We start from the raw sequence: 11,732 nt of genomic DNA on the forward strand, positions 1-11,732 counted from the left end.
AAACAACAAAAATCTCTATATTGGAAGGTACAACAAATGCGAACTGAAGCTGGATTGGGAGTTTTATTTTCTTCTTTGACCAATTTTCTAAACTTTCTTAAAGTACTTTTATTACAACGAAATAATGAAATCAACAAATACACCAATATTAAATGGCAACAGCACTTTTTAATTTATTCCAGAAATTGAAAGTCATACTACATGACATTAAATCTCTACAGATTGTTGTTTTTGTTGCGAATTATTGAGTCAATTCGGACACATAGCAACCTTTTGTAGGGTTTGTGAGGCTGTCAATCTCTATGGGAGCAGAAGCCTCATTTTTCTCTCATGGAGAGGCAATTAATTTGTACTGCTGACATTTAGGTTAACAGCCCAACATATAACCCATGTTAATATATTTTAAATAGACATTGGTGGGTATAGAATAAGTAAAAGGAAAAGAAGGAAGAGATTATCCTGCAAGATTAGCCAGAAAACTGTCCAAAAGAAAGCTAGTATGAATTTGCTTTTCCAGATATGTGAATTTTTTATTTCAAAATTACAGTTAATTACATTAATATGCCAAGAATGAGTAGTGAGAACAGTTAACAAAAGGAAACATATTTAACTTTACATAGAATTTAGTATAAGATAAAAGTGAATTTAAGCCCCTAGGAAAAAATCATGTAATGAGTGGTTTTAGAAAAAATAAAAAAGGGTTTTGAGAAAATTGGCTCCCTTAAAAAGAAGAAAAATAAAAGCTTGAGCTTTATTTCAAGACTTTCATCTAAAACTAATTCCAGATGGATCAATAATTTAAATAAAATTATAAAATATTGAAAAACAAAAAAAATGCTAAGTAAATATCTGTGAAATAAAAAACAACAAAATAAAAATTTCAGAGGGTCTTTCTAAAATAACACACATGAAAAAGTATAAGGAAAATATAAAAATGTAATTAGATATCAATTTTAAAACAAATAATGAAGCAAATAATTTAAAAATCTGTATTTAAAATAATGTTTATAACGTATGATGGGGTCTCAAAAAGGTTCTGGAAAAATTAGATTTCATTTAATTAAAATTTCACAAACTTTTTAAGCCCCTTCATATAAATCAAAAGGTTAATGTTTCTAATATGGAGACAAGATTACCAAATTAGATATAATGGTCAAAGGGTATAAGTACAATCAGTAAGAGAAGAAATACAAACAGCCAATAAATACATTAAAAATATATTTAATTTTAGTTATAATACTGTAAGTAAATATAATAATATATATATATGTTCCTTCTTGTCTAGGATTAAGAAAAACACTCATTTGTGCATCTAGAGTTATTGAAAAATTATACTGTGTGAATCTTAATAAACTATGGATAACATTTATAAGAATGGGCTAGGACATTCACTTACTTGTGCAGGGAATGGCAATTAACATAATATTTTTGTAGGGCATGCTCTTTAACACAAGAGCATCATTGCAGGAATTTATCCTAAGAAAATATTAAGATACAACATGTAAGGAGAATTTCACCTCGGTATTACATTGTTGTTCGCTGCTGCAAGTTAGTTACAACTCATAGCAACCCTGTATAGGGTTTCTGAGGAGCCACTATTGGGCTTGAACTGCTACCATTTCAGTTAGCAGTCCAGTGTTGAACCTACAGTGCCACACTAGAACACCAGGTGTTATTTATAAGAGTAAATAAAGGACTCTAAACTTCTCTAGTTAGAGGACTAAAACAAAACAAAAAAGTCATACAATATAAAATAAAAATCCAGGCAACAATGATAAAGAAGGAAGCAGACTTACATTTATCAACATGGTATCATATAGATGACTTTCTAAAAGAGTGAACTATTCAAGAGTAAAAGTCATTATTTTATGGTCTAACCCATAAAATCTGAAGGAATTTGAGCTGCACTGAGGGACTGGCAAAAAACAAGTCACCAGGAATTGACAGAATACCAATGGAGAAGTCTTCACAAAAAGATGTCATGAAATTTGGAAGACAGCTAGCTGACTAAGTGATTGAAAGAGATTCACTTTTGTACCCATTCTTAAAAAAGGCGATCCAACAGAATGCAAAAATTACCAAAACAAAAACATCATTAATAACACATGCAAGTTAAATTTTACTGAAAAATAACCCAAAAAGAATTGTAGCAGTACACTGAGAGATTCAGAAGAATGCAAGATATTATTGACACCAGATGGATCTTGGCTGAAAGCAAAGACTACCGGAAAGATGTTTTCTTGTGCTTTTTTTGACTATGCAAAGGCATTATACTGTGTGAATCTTAATAAACTATGGACAACATTTCTAAGAATGGGAATTCCCGGACACTTAATTATGCTCATCAAGAACCATACAGACCCAGAGTCAGTTATTTAAAGAGAATAAGGAAATACTATGTAGCTCAAAATTAGGAAAGGTGTGTGTCAGTGTTATATCCTTTCACCATGCTGATTCAGTCTGTATGCTGAGCAAACAATCTGAGAAACTGGATTATATAACGAAGAATATGGCGTTCAGATTAGAAGAAGACTCTTTAACATATTACAATATGCGATGGCACCTTGCTTGCTGAAAATGAAGAGGACATGAAGCACTGATGAATTTCAAAGATTACATGGGTGAGTATGGATTACACCTCAACATAAAGAAAAAATCCTCATAAACTGGACCAATAAGCAAAATCATGATAAACAGAAAAAAATTGAAGCTGTCAAAGATTTCATTTTGTTTGGATGCACAATCCAAGAAAGTAGATTCCATGAGGTGATTGGTTATGCCCATGAAGTATCCATTTTTGTGACCCTTCAAATACTTTTTTTTACAGAAATATTCTTCAATGAATTCTAGGAATGGCTATCATAATATAGTATACATGGAAAATGGTACATACATGGAAAAGAGCACATGAGTTGTTAATTTTATTGATGTAACTTTTATTTAGTAAGTGCTTTCAGAGATAAAATTTGAGATTCACAAGAGATAAGAGCAGCTTCTCACTGGGAATCAACTATATTGATGTTCCATTTATTCTCTTCTTAAATAAAACACATCAGTTTTGTTAAGGTTGAAAGAAGTACTGGTAGGAGAAAGCCAAATAGTACTCAGGTGGAGATCAAATAATCTTTTAACCAAAGCAAAACAAAAATGATTTAATTTCTGAATCTTACCAATATCAGTTGCTCGGGCTGGCAGAGGCCTCCGCCACTGGGTGACAAATTTGTATGCATCCAGTCTGATTTCAATGATATTGTTTAACAAAGCCAACAGAGGGGCCAGAGGAAAAGCAGCAACAAAGATGGTGGTAAAGCCAAACTGCAAAACTATAAAAAGGAGTGTTAGAACATTAATAATACAAACAGGATCACTTATTGAATGGTTTCTGTGTGTCAGATTAGGTGCTTTTCACAAATTGTCTTTAATCCTTTAAACATTCCTACAAGATAAGTGGGCTTATCTCATTTTACACTTGAGGAAACCATAGCTCAGATGTGTTAAGTTAACTTGTCAAAAGATGGACACCAAGAACATTTTAGAACCTGCATTTACAGTCATACCTGCATGGATTGAAAGTTTATGTACTCTCCATATCTATACCATTCAGTCATGTAGCATAAAGAAAAGGGGAGGGGAGCAAAGAGGCTTACAGAAAAATGTTTGATACGGGAGGGACCTGAGACAGCTAGTCTTGTCCTTGTTCTGTCTTTTCTATAGAAAAGTGTCAAGGCAACACAAACCAAACCAAAGCAAACACTGTTCTGGAACTAGTTCCAACTCATAGCAACCCTACAGTATGGAGGGAAATTGTTCCATAGAGTTGCCAAGATGCATATCCTCATGGAGGTACATTGCCACATAGTTCTGGTGGGTTAGAACCACAGAACTTTCAGTTAACAGCTGAGCACTTTAACAAATGATGCATCAGGGCTCCATCAAGGCAACATACAGTGGTTTTAAATGGGAATATTTATTTTAATATAAATAAGCATGTTTCTGAATAAGCCAAAACTCAGGCTGGGACTATGCAAATATTTTTTCCTAAGAAAGAAAATATTGCTATACTTGGGTGGGATGGCAAGTTTCTTAACATAAGAACTGATTCTGTTTTATTTCTGCAAAACATTTTAACAAAAACTGGATTCTCTACTGTGAGAGAAACCATTTATTTTGGACAGGTGTTATAGCTTTAAGAAAACAAAGCAATGAACTTCCCTAGGGCTCTACTTTAATACTTTCTTAGCTATTGAGATAAAGGTGCAGATGCGTTTCAGAACGGTTGAGTTTGGAAATGAGAATTTTTTGTTTTTCTTTTAAACAAAAGCCTGCAAACAGTAGACAAAGAGTACCCTGAAGGTTTAATAGCTCCATGCAGGCTTCTCATGATTTGTTTTGTTTGTCCTTACCCATTTCTAAGTATTCATCCATCAGTCCATGAATATTCATAGGCTGTAGATTCCAATCATTTTCCCATTGAGGTATAGAAGCATCTTGATTTCCCCGCTTGATTTTATGTCTTGACCACCAGTTCTGGATCAGCCTAAATCAGAGAAGACCAAGAATTTTTAAGCACCTTTTTTAAAAAAACAAAAAACATGTGACTGACAATTGATGTGAAACAAAAAAACCCCAGCAACAACCCAGTCTTCCAGAACATTATTAGAGACCATAAAAATCAATATACTTATTTACAAATTAATTCCCACATACGCTTCAGTGGCCTGGGTTCTTTGTTGCTCATTCTGGGTTCCATTCTTAGAAAATGAATAAAATCATGTTCCATTGTTAATTGAACCTTGACAGGCTTTCAAAAAACTTATCCTCTAGTCCTCACCCTATGATGTATCAGCTATATGACTGTAAGAAAGTAATTCCATATCTCTGATTTTACAAACATAAAAATTTGAGTTTTTGTGATGAAAATCTGCTAAGATAGTGAGCAACAATTATTAGGCAACATGTCTGTGTCTATGATTCCGTTTGTTATATCTGGAGGGGAAGTACAAATGCTCTTGTCCTAGCCCAAGGTCAGTCTTGAAACTATGTGACCTCATAAAGAATTGTGGCATATATATTGGAGATTACTTAGGTTAAGGTTAGCTGCTTTTGACTTGGTTCTTATAGTGATCCTATTGTACAATAGAATGAAAAACTGCTCCATCTTGAGTCATCCTCATAATTGTTAATACACTTGAGCCCAAATCTGCTGCCAATGTGCCAGTCCATCCCCTTGGAGGTTATTCCTTTTTTTTTTGCAGACCCTCCACTTTACTAAGCATAATGTTCTTCTCCAGGGACTGATCCCTCCTGATACCATGTCTGATAGGAGCATTCTGGCTGTACTTCTTCCAACACCAATGTTTTTGTTCTTTTAGCAGTCCATTGTACTTTAAACATTCTACTCTAACACCATAATGCAAATGCATCAATTCTTCCCCAGTGTTGCTTATTCACTGTTCAACTTTCACATGCATATGAAGTAATGTAAAATACCATGGCTTGTGTCTGGCACACCTCAGTCCTCAAATTTTGTTCTTGGAGACTTTAAAGAGGTCTTTTGCTGAAGTTTTGCCTAATGCAGTAGGTCATTTGATTTCTTGATTGCTGCTTCCATGAGAGTTGATTGTGGATCCAAGCAAAATGAAGTCTTTGACAACTTCAATCTTTTCTCCATTCAGCATGATGTTAGTTATTGCTCTGGTTGTGAAGATCTTTGTTTTCTTTACATTAGGATGCAATCTATACTGAAGGCTGTGGTCTTTGATCTTCATCAGTAAGCAATTTAATTCATCTCTTCAAACAAGCAAGGTGGTATCATCTGCATATTTCAAGTTGTTAATGAATTTTCCTCCAATCCTGATGCCATGCTTTTTTTTTTTCATATAATCTAGCTTCTCAGATTATTTTCTGAGCATAGAGATTGTATAAATATGTTGAAGAATATAGCCCTGGCATACAACTTTCCTGATTTGAAACCAATTAGTGTCCCCTTGTTCTACATACAGGATCCTCATGAGCACAATTAAGTGTTCTGGAATACCTATTCTTTGTAATGTTACCCATAATTTGTCAGGGTCCACACAGTCAAAAGTCTCTTCATAGTCACTAAAGGACAAGTAAGCATAATTCTGATATTCTCTGTTCTCAGCCAAGAACTACCTGATGTCCGAAATGATATACTTAGTTCAATGTCCTCTTCAGAATCTGGTTTAAATTTCTAACAGTTCCCTGTCAATGTACTGTTGTACCCATTTTTGAATTGTCTTTAGCAAAATTTTACTTGCATTTGATATATATATGATACTAGTCAATGATTTTCACATTCTGTTGGGTAACCTCTCTGGAGAATGAGCACAAAGAAGAGATCTCTTCCAATCTATTGGCTAGGTAGCTGTCTTCCAAATATCTTGGCATAGATGAACGAGAGCTTCCAGTAGTTGATCAGTTTGTTGAAAGATTTCAATTTGTATTCCATCAATTCCTGAAACCTTGTTTTTGACAATGCCTTCATATGCTATCTCTTGAAAAGTCTGAACATTGATGATTTCTCTTTGGTATAGTTGCTCTGTATATTCCTTCCATTTTCTTTGGTGCTTTCTTTGTCATTCAATATTTGCCCATAGAATCCTTCAATACTGCAATTGAGACTTGAATCTTGCCTTCAGTTCTTTCAATTTGCGAAATGCTGAGCGAGTATGCTCTTCTCTTGATTTTCTAATTCCAGGTCTTTGCATATTTCATTATAACACTTTACATGGTCTTCTCCAGGTGCCCTTTGAAATTGTTTGTTCAACTCTTTCACTTTCTATATTCAATAGCAATGTCAAATGTCTTCTGACATCCATTTTGGTATTTTCTTTCTTTCCCCTCTTTTAAATTACATTTTCCTTTCTACCTGTATGATGTTTTTAATGTCAACTCACAAATCTTCTGGTCTATGGTCATTAATGTCTAATTCATCAAAGCTGTTCTTGAGATGATCTTTAAATTCAGGTGGGATATATTCAAGGTCATATTTTGGCTCTCTTGACCTTGCTTTCATTTTCTTCAGCTTCAGCCTGAACTTGCACATTATAATTGATGGTCCATTCCACAGTTGACCTCTGGCCTTATTTTGGTTGGTGATATTGTGTCTTTCCAGTGTCTCTTCCCACAGATGTAGTCAATTGGATTCTTGTGTATTCTATTTGGTGAGGTCCATATAATAAAATCACCCATTATGTTGCTTGTAAAAGATATTTTCAATGAAGAAGTCATTGGTCTTGCAAAATTCTACTATGTGATCACCAGCATAATTTCTATCACCAAGGCCATATTTTCTAATCATTAGTAATTATCAATGCATCTTGATTGTATGTTTGATCATTTCAGACAAAGAAATTGTCAGAGTTCTACAATTTCATCATCACTAGTGTTAGTAGTCGGTGCATAAATTTGAATAATAGTGGTATTAAATGGTCTTCCTTGTAGGTGTATCACTATCACAGAGATGGTATAATGCTTCAAGACAGATCTTGAAATATTCTTTTTGAAGATGTATGAAACACCATTTCTCTTGAATTTGTCATTCCTGGCATAGTAGACCATACGATTATGAGATTCAAAATGGCCAATACCAGTCCTTCTCAGCTCACTAATGCCTAGAATATCGATCTTTACGCATTACATTTTGATAACTCCCAATTTTTCTTGATACATACTTTATATATTCATGCTTTGATTATTAATGGATGTTTTCAGCTGTTTCTCCTGATTTTGAGTTGTGTCCCACTAGCAAATGAAGATCCTGAAAAGTTTACTCCTTCATGTCATTATGTTCAACTCTACTTTGTGAAAAGACCTCTTCCCATGTCTTATTTTGAATGCCTTTCAACCTGAGGCACTAATCTTCCAGCACTATATCTGACAATGTTCTGCTGCCATTCATAAGGTTTTTAGTGGCTAACTCTTTAGAAGTAGTATGCCTCTCCTTCTTCCTAGTATAGCTTAGTCTTGAAGCTGTTGAAACCTATCCACCATGCGTGACCCTATTGGTATTTAAAATATTTGTGGCATAGCTTCTAGCATCACAGCAACATGCAAGTCACCACAGTATGACAAACTGACAGATGAGTGGTGGTTTTTGTGTTACTGGACAATGGATTATTTAAAGAGTTGGCTGAAAATGTCTCTAGTAAGAGATGACTCTTATAAGATTCAGTAAAAGGTACCCAACTCTCAGTTTGAATTAGTCATGATCCTAGAGCTTCAGTGGGAATTGCAAGAAGCCATAACCAAAACCTAATGTCATTGAGTCGATTCTTACTCATAATGATCCTACGTAGAGGACAGAAAAGAACTGCTATTTTGGGTATTCAAGGCTGTAAATCTTTATGGGAGCACACAGACTCAACTGACAGACAATGCTTCAAAGTTATGCAGTGGAGTTCCCCTGAAGATGAAAGAGGGGTTGGAGATTGGAACTGTGTAATTTCTGCTTTTTCCATTCTGCTTAAGTCTTTACTTGAAGAAAGATAATTATAATTTAAATATTTGATAATTATTGTTTTAGGTACTGGTCAACTCCTGTTAAATCTGCAAGGCCTTTGTCCAGGTGTTGGAAAAAATACCTGAATAATGTCTGTGGCTAATGCCTTTTTGGGAAATTATATAATCAGTCTGACCTCTGTGGCCAGTCCATGGTGAAAATGGTCTGTCCAAAGTACATGGTATAATTAGAAACACATGGATAATGATAATAGTAAGAACTATTCTTAATACTACGATGACTTCTACACCATCTTGATGGAACTAGGAAGAATTCACAGCATAGCAGTTCCTGTGCTTAGTACTTGATACCTAATTATTTCAGTTATTTTCAGTTGATGTTACCCACGCCCTATGTTACATGGATGTGAGTCAAGAAAATAGCCCAAGGAAAAAGAAGAACAAACAGGGTCCCTCTATTTTCCATCACCAATTTTTTCTTTAACTAGAAGAGATTGATATTAATCTGCTCTGAACATTGAGAATTTGTCTAAAACTCTCTACACAATAAGGTTCTATCATTTACTGATAAGCTTTTAAAATTACTGGATCATCTCATTCAGTATTCATAAATTCCCTACTTTACAAAAGAAAAAATTATGTATGACTTAAAGAAACCAAGTAAATTATAAGTAAATACAGCAAGTAACCAAAGCAAGACTTTCAACCAGATCTGGTTCATTTCAATCTATGCTCCAAGAGTCAAGATAAAAGACTGCCTGTAAAGACACCTCAGGAAAGAAGCCTGGGGATATGTTTCTGAAAGGTCACAGCCTTGAAAATCCTATGGAGCAGTTCTATTCTGCATAAATGAGGTCACCGTGAGTCAAAATTAACTCAATGGTAAATAACAACAAAAAAATTTAACAGGACACTATTTATAAAACAATTTCAGGGCTAAAATTCCCCAAGGTCTCTGCTCAAGAAAATGCTGAAACAATTTGTAAGCTAGCAAGGAGAAAGAATCAAAGGATTATTTGATGACTATAGTTAAGCGATTTTTATCATCAACTAGCTGACTAGCTCAACTCCTATTGTCAGGAAATTCCTCAAAATAATCAAATTCTTACCTTTTACTTAATTAGGGACCAAAGCTTGTATACATTTTAAAAAACACGCTATATTTTGATACAGCTATAATAATAATAAAATTTATTATCAACTGGTAGCGTAGTGGTTATGAATCGGACTGTGAACCGCAAGGTCAGCAGTTCGAAACTACCAGCTGTTCCACGGGAGATAGATGAGGCTTTCTGCTCCCGTAAAGATTTACAGCCTCGGAAACCCTGTACAGGGTCGCTATGAGTCGGAACCGACTCCACGGCACATAACCACAACAACAACAACAAATGTCAGTTTGCTATACTGTGGTGACTTGTATGTTGCTGTTGTGCTGGAAGCTATGCCACAGGTATTTTAAATACCAGAAGGTTCACCTATGGTGGGCACATTTTAGCAGAGCATCCAGACTAAGGCAGATTAGAAAGAAGGAGAGGACAATTACTTCTGAAAGGTTGTTGTTGTTGTTATTAAGTGCCATCGAATTGGTGCTGGCTCATAGTGATCCTGTATAGGGTTTCTGAGAAGTGGCTGGTGGGTTTGAACTGCTAAACTTTCAGAATCTTCAATTGTTGACGGTCACAACTCAAAATGAAAACTAACAGCTGCAAATATCCTGTAATAATCAGAACATGGAATGTATGAAGTATGAGCCTTGGAAAATTGGAAGTCATCAAAAAAGAAATAGAACACATAAAGATCTTTTCCTAGGCATTAGTGACTTGAAATGGACTGGTATTAGTCACTTAGAATTGGACAATTATATGATTTACTATGCCAGGAATGACAAACTGAAGAATGGTATTGCATTCATTGTCAAAAAGAGTATTTCAAGGTCTATCTTGAAGTGTAGTGATGCCTATGATAGGATAATAGCCATACACACGGAAGATCAATTAATGTAACTATTATTCCAATTCATGTACCAACCTCTAAATCCAATGATGAAGAAATTGAGAATTCTACCAACTTCCTCAGTTTAAATTTTATCAAACATGCAATTAAGATGCATTGGTAGTTACTGGTGATTGGAATGAGAAAGTTTGAAATAAAGAGTATCAGATCAGTAGTTAGAAAATATGTCCTTGGTGATAAAACAATGGTGGCAACTGGATGATAGAATTTTGAACACAAGCAATATATTCATTGCAAAACCTTTTTTTTAAACAACATAAATGGTGTTTACACAAGGATCTCTTCAGATAGAACACACATGACTCAACTGAACTATTTCTTGGCAAGAGAGGATGGAGAGGCTCAATATCATCTGTCAAAACAAAAGCCTACTGAGGAACAGACCATACATTGTTCATATACAAGTTTAGGCTGAAGTTGAAGAACATTAAAACAAGTCCACGAGAGCCAAAACACAACCTTGAGTATATCCCACCTGAATTTAGACACGATCTCAAGAACAGATTTGGGGTATTGACCACTAATGACTGAGGACCACTGGAGTTGTGGGATGATTATCAAGAACATCATACATGAAGAAAGCAAAAGGTCAATTAAAAGGAAAGAAAGAAAAGGCCAAAGTGGGTGTCAGAAGATACTCTGAAATTTGTTCTTGAATTTAGAAAAGCTAAAATGAATGAAGCCCTGGTTTGGCACTGCAAAGCTAATGCACTGGACTGCAAGATTGGTTTGAGCTGCAAGTCGGTGGTTCAAGCTCACCAGCAGCTCCTTGGAAACCCTATTTAGGGTCGCTATGAGTAAGAACCAATTCAAGAGAACAACAGCAACAACAAAGTGAATGGAAGAAGTGAGGAAGTAAAAGAACTAAACAGAAATGTCAAAAGGCAGCTCCAGAAGACAAAATAAAGTCTTATAATGAAATGTGCAAAGACCGGTAGTAAGAAAACCAAAAGGGAAGAACACAGCATTTCCCAAGCTGAATGAACTAAAGAAAACTTTAAGTCTTTGGTTGCAATATATGGGCAAAATATTGAATGATGCAGATATTAAAATATTGAAAGAAGATGGAAGGAATACACAGAATCACCATACTAAAAATAATTGCTTGATGTTCAACCATTTGAAGAGGCAGCATACGATCAGGAAGTGATAGTGCTGAAGGAAGACGTGCAAATTCACTGAAGGTATTGGTGAAAACCAAGACTCCAGGAATTGTTGGAATGCACATTGAAATT

The 11,732-nt window shown here is 34.9% G+C and overlaps 1 protein-coding gene across 3 annotated transcripts in view; it reads right to left on the reverse strand.

Moving 5' to 3' along the window:
* The window catches only part of ANO3 (anoctamin 3), a 427,969-nt gene that overhangs the window by 10,879 nt on the left and 405,358 nt on the right, over positions 1-11,732 (reverse strand). For all 3 annotated transcript variants that reach the window (XM_006872392.1, XM_006872390.1, XM_006872391.1), the window contains 2 exons: positions 4,404-4,537; positions 3,171-3,323 (listed from right to left, as the gene is read on the reverse strand). In XM_006872392.1, coding sequence (XP_006872454.1) covers positions 3,171-3,323; positions 4,404-4,537 — 287 coding nt within the window. The remainder of the gene's footprint in view (positions 1-3,170; positions 3,324-4,403; positions 4,538-11,732) is intronic.

This window comes from Chrysochloris asiatica, unplaced genomic scaffold (genome assembly GCF_000296735.1).
Source record: "Chrysochloris asiatica unplaced genomic scaffold, ChrAsi1.0 scaffold00196, whole genome shotgun sequence".
Classification (NCBI taxonomy): Eukaryota; Metazoa; Chordata; class Mammalia; order Afrosoricida; family Chrysochloridae; genus Chrysochloris; species Chrysochloris asiatica.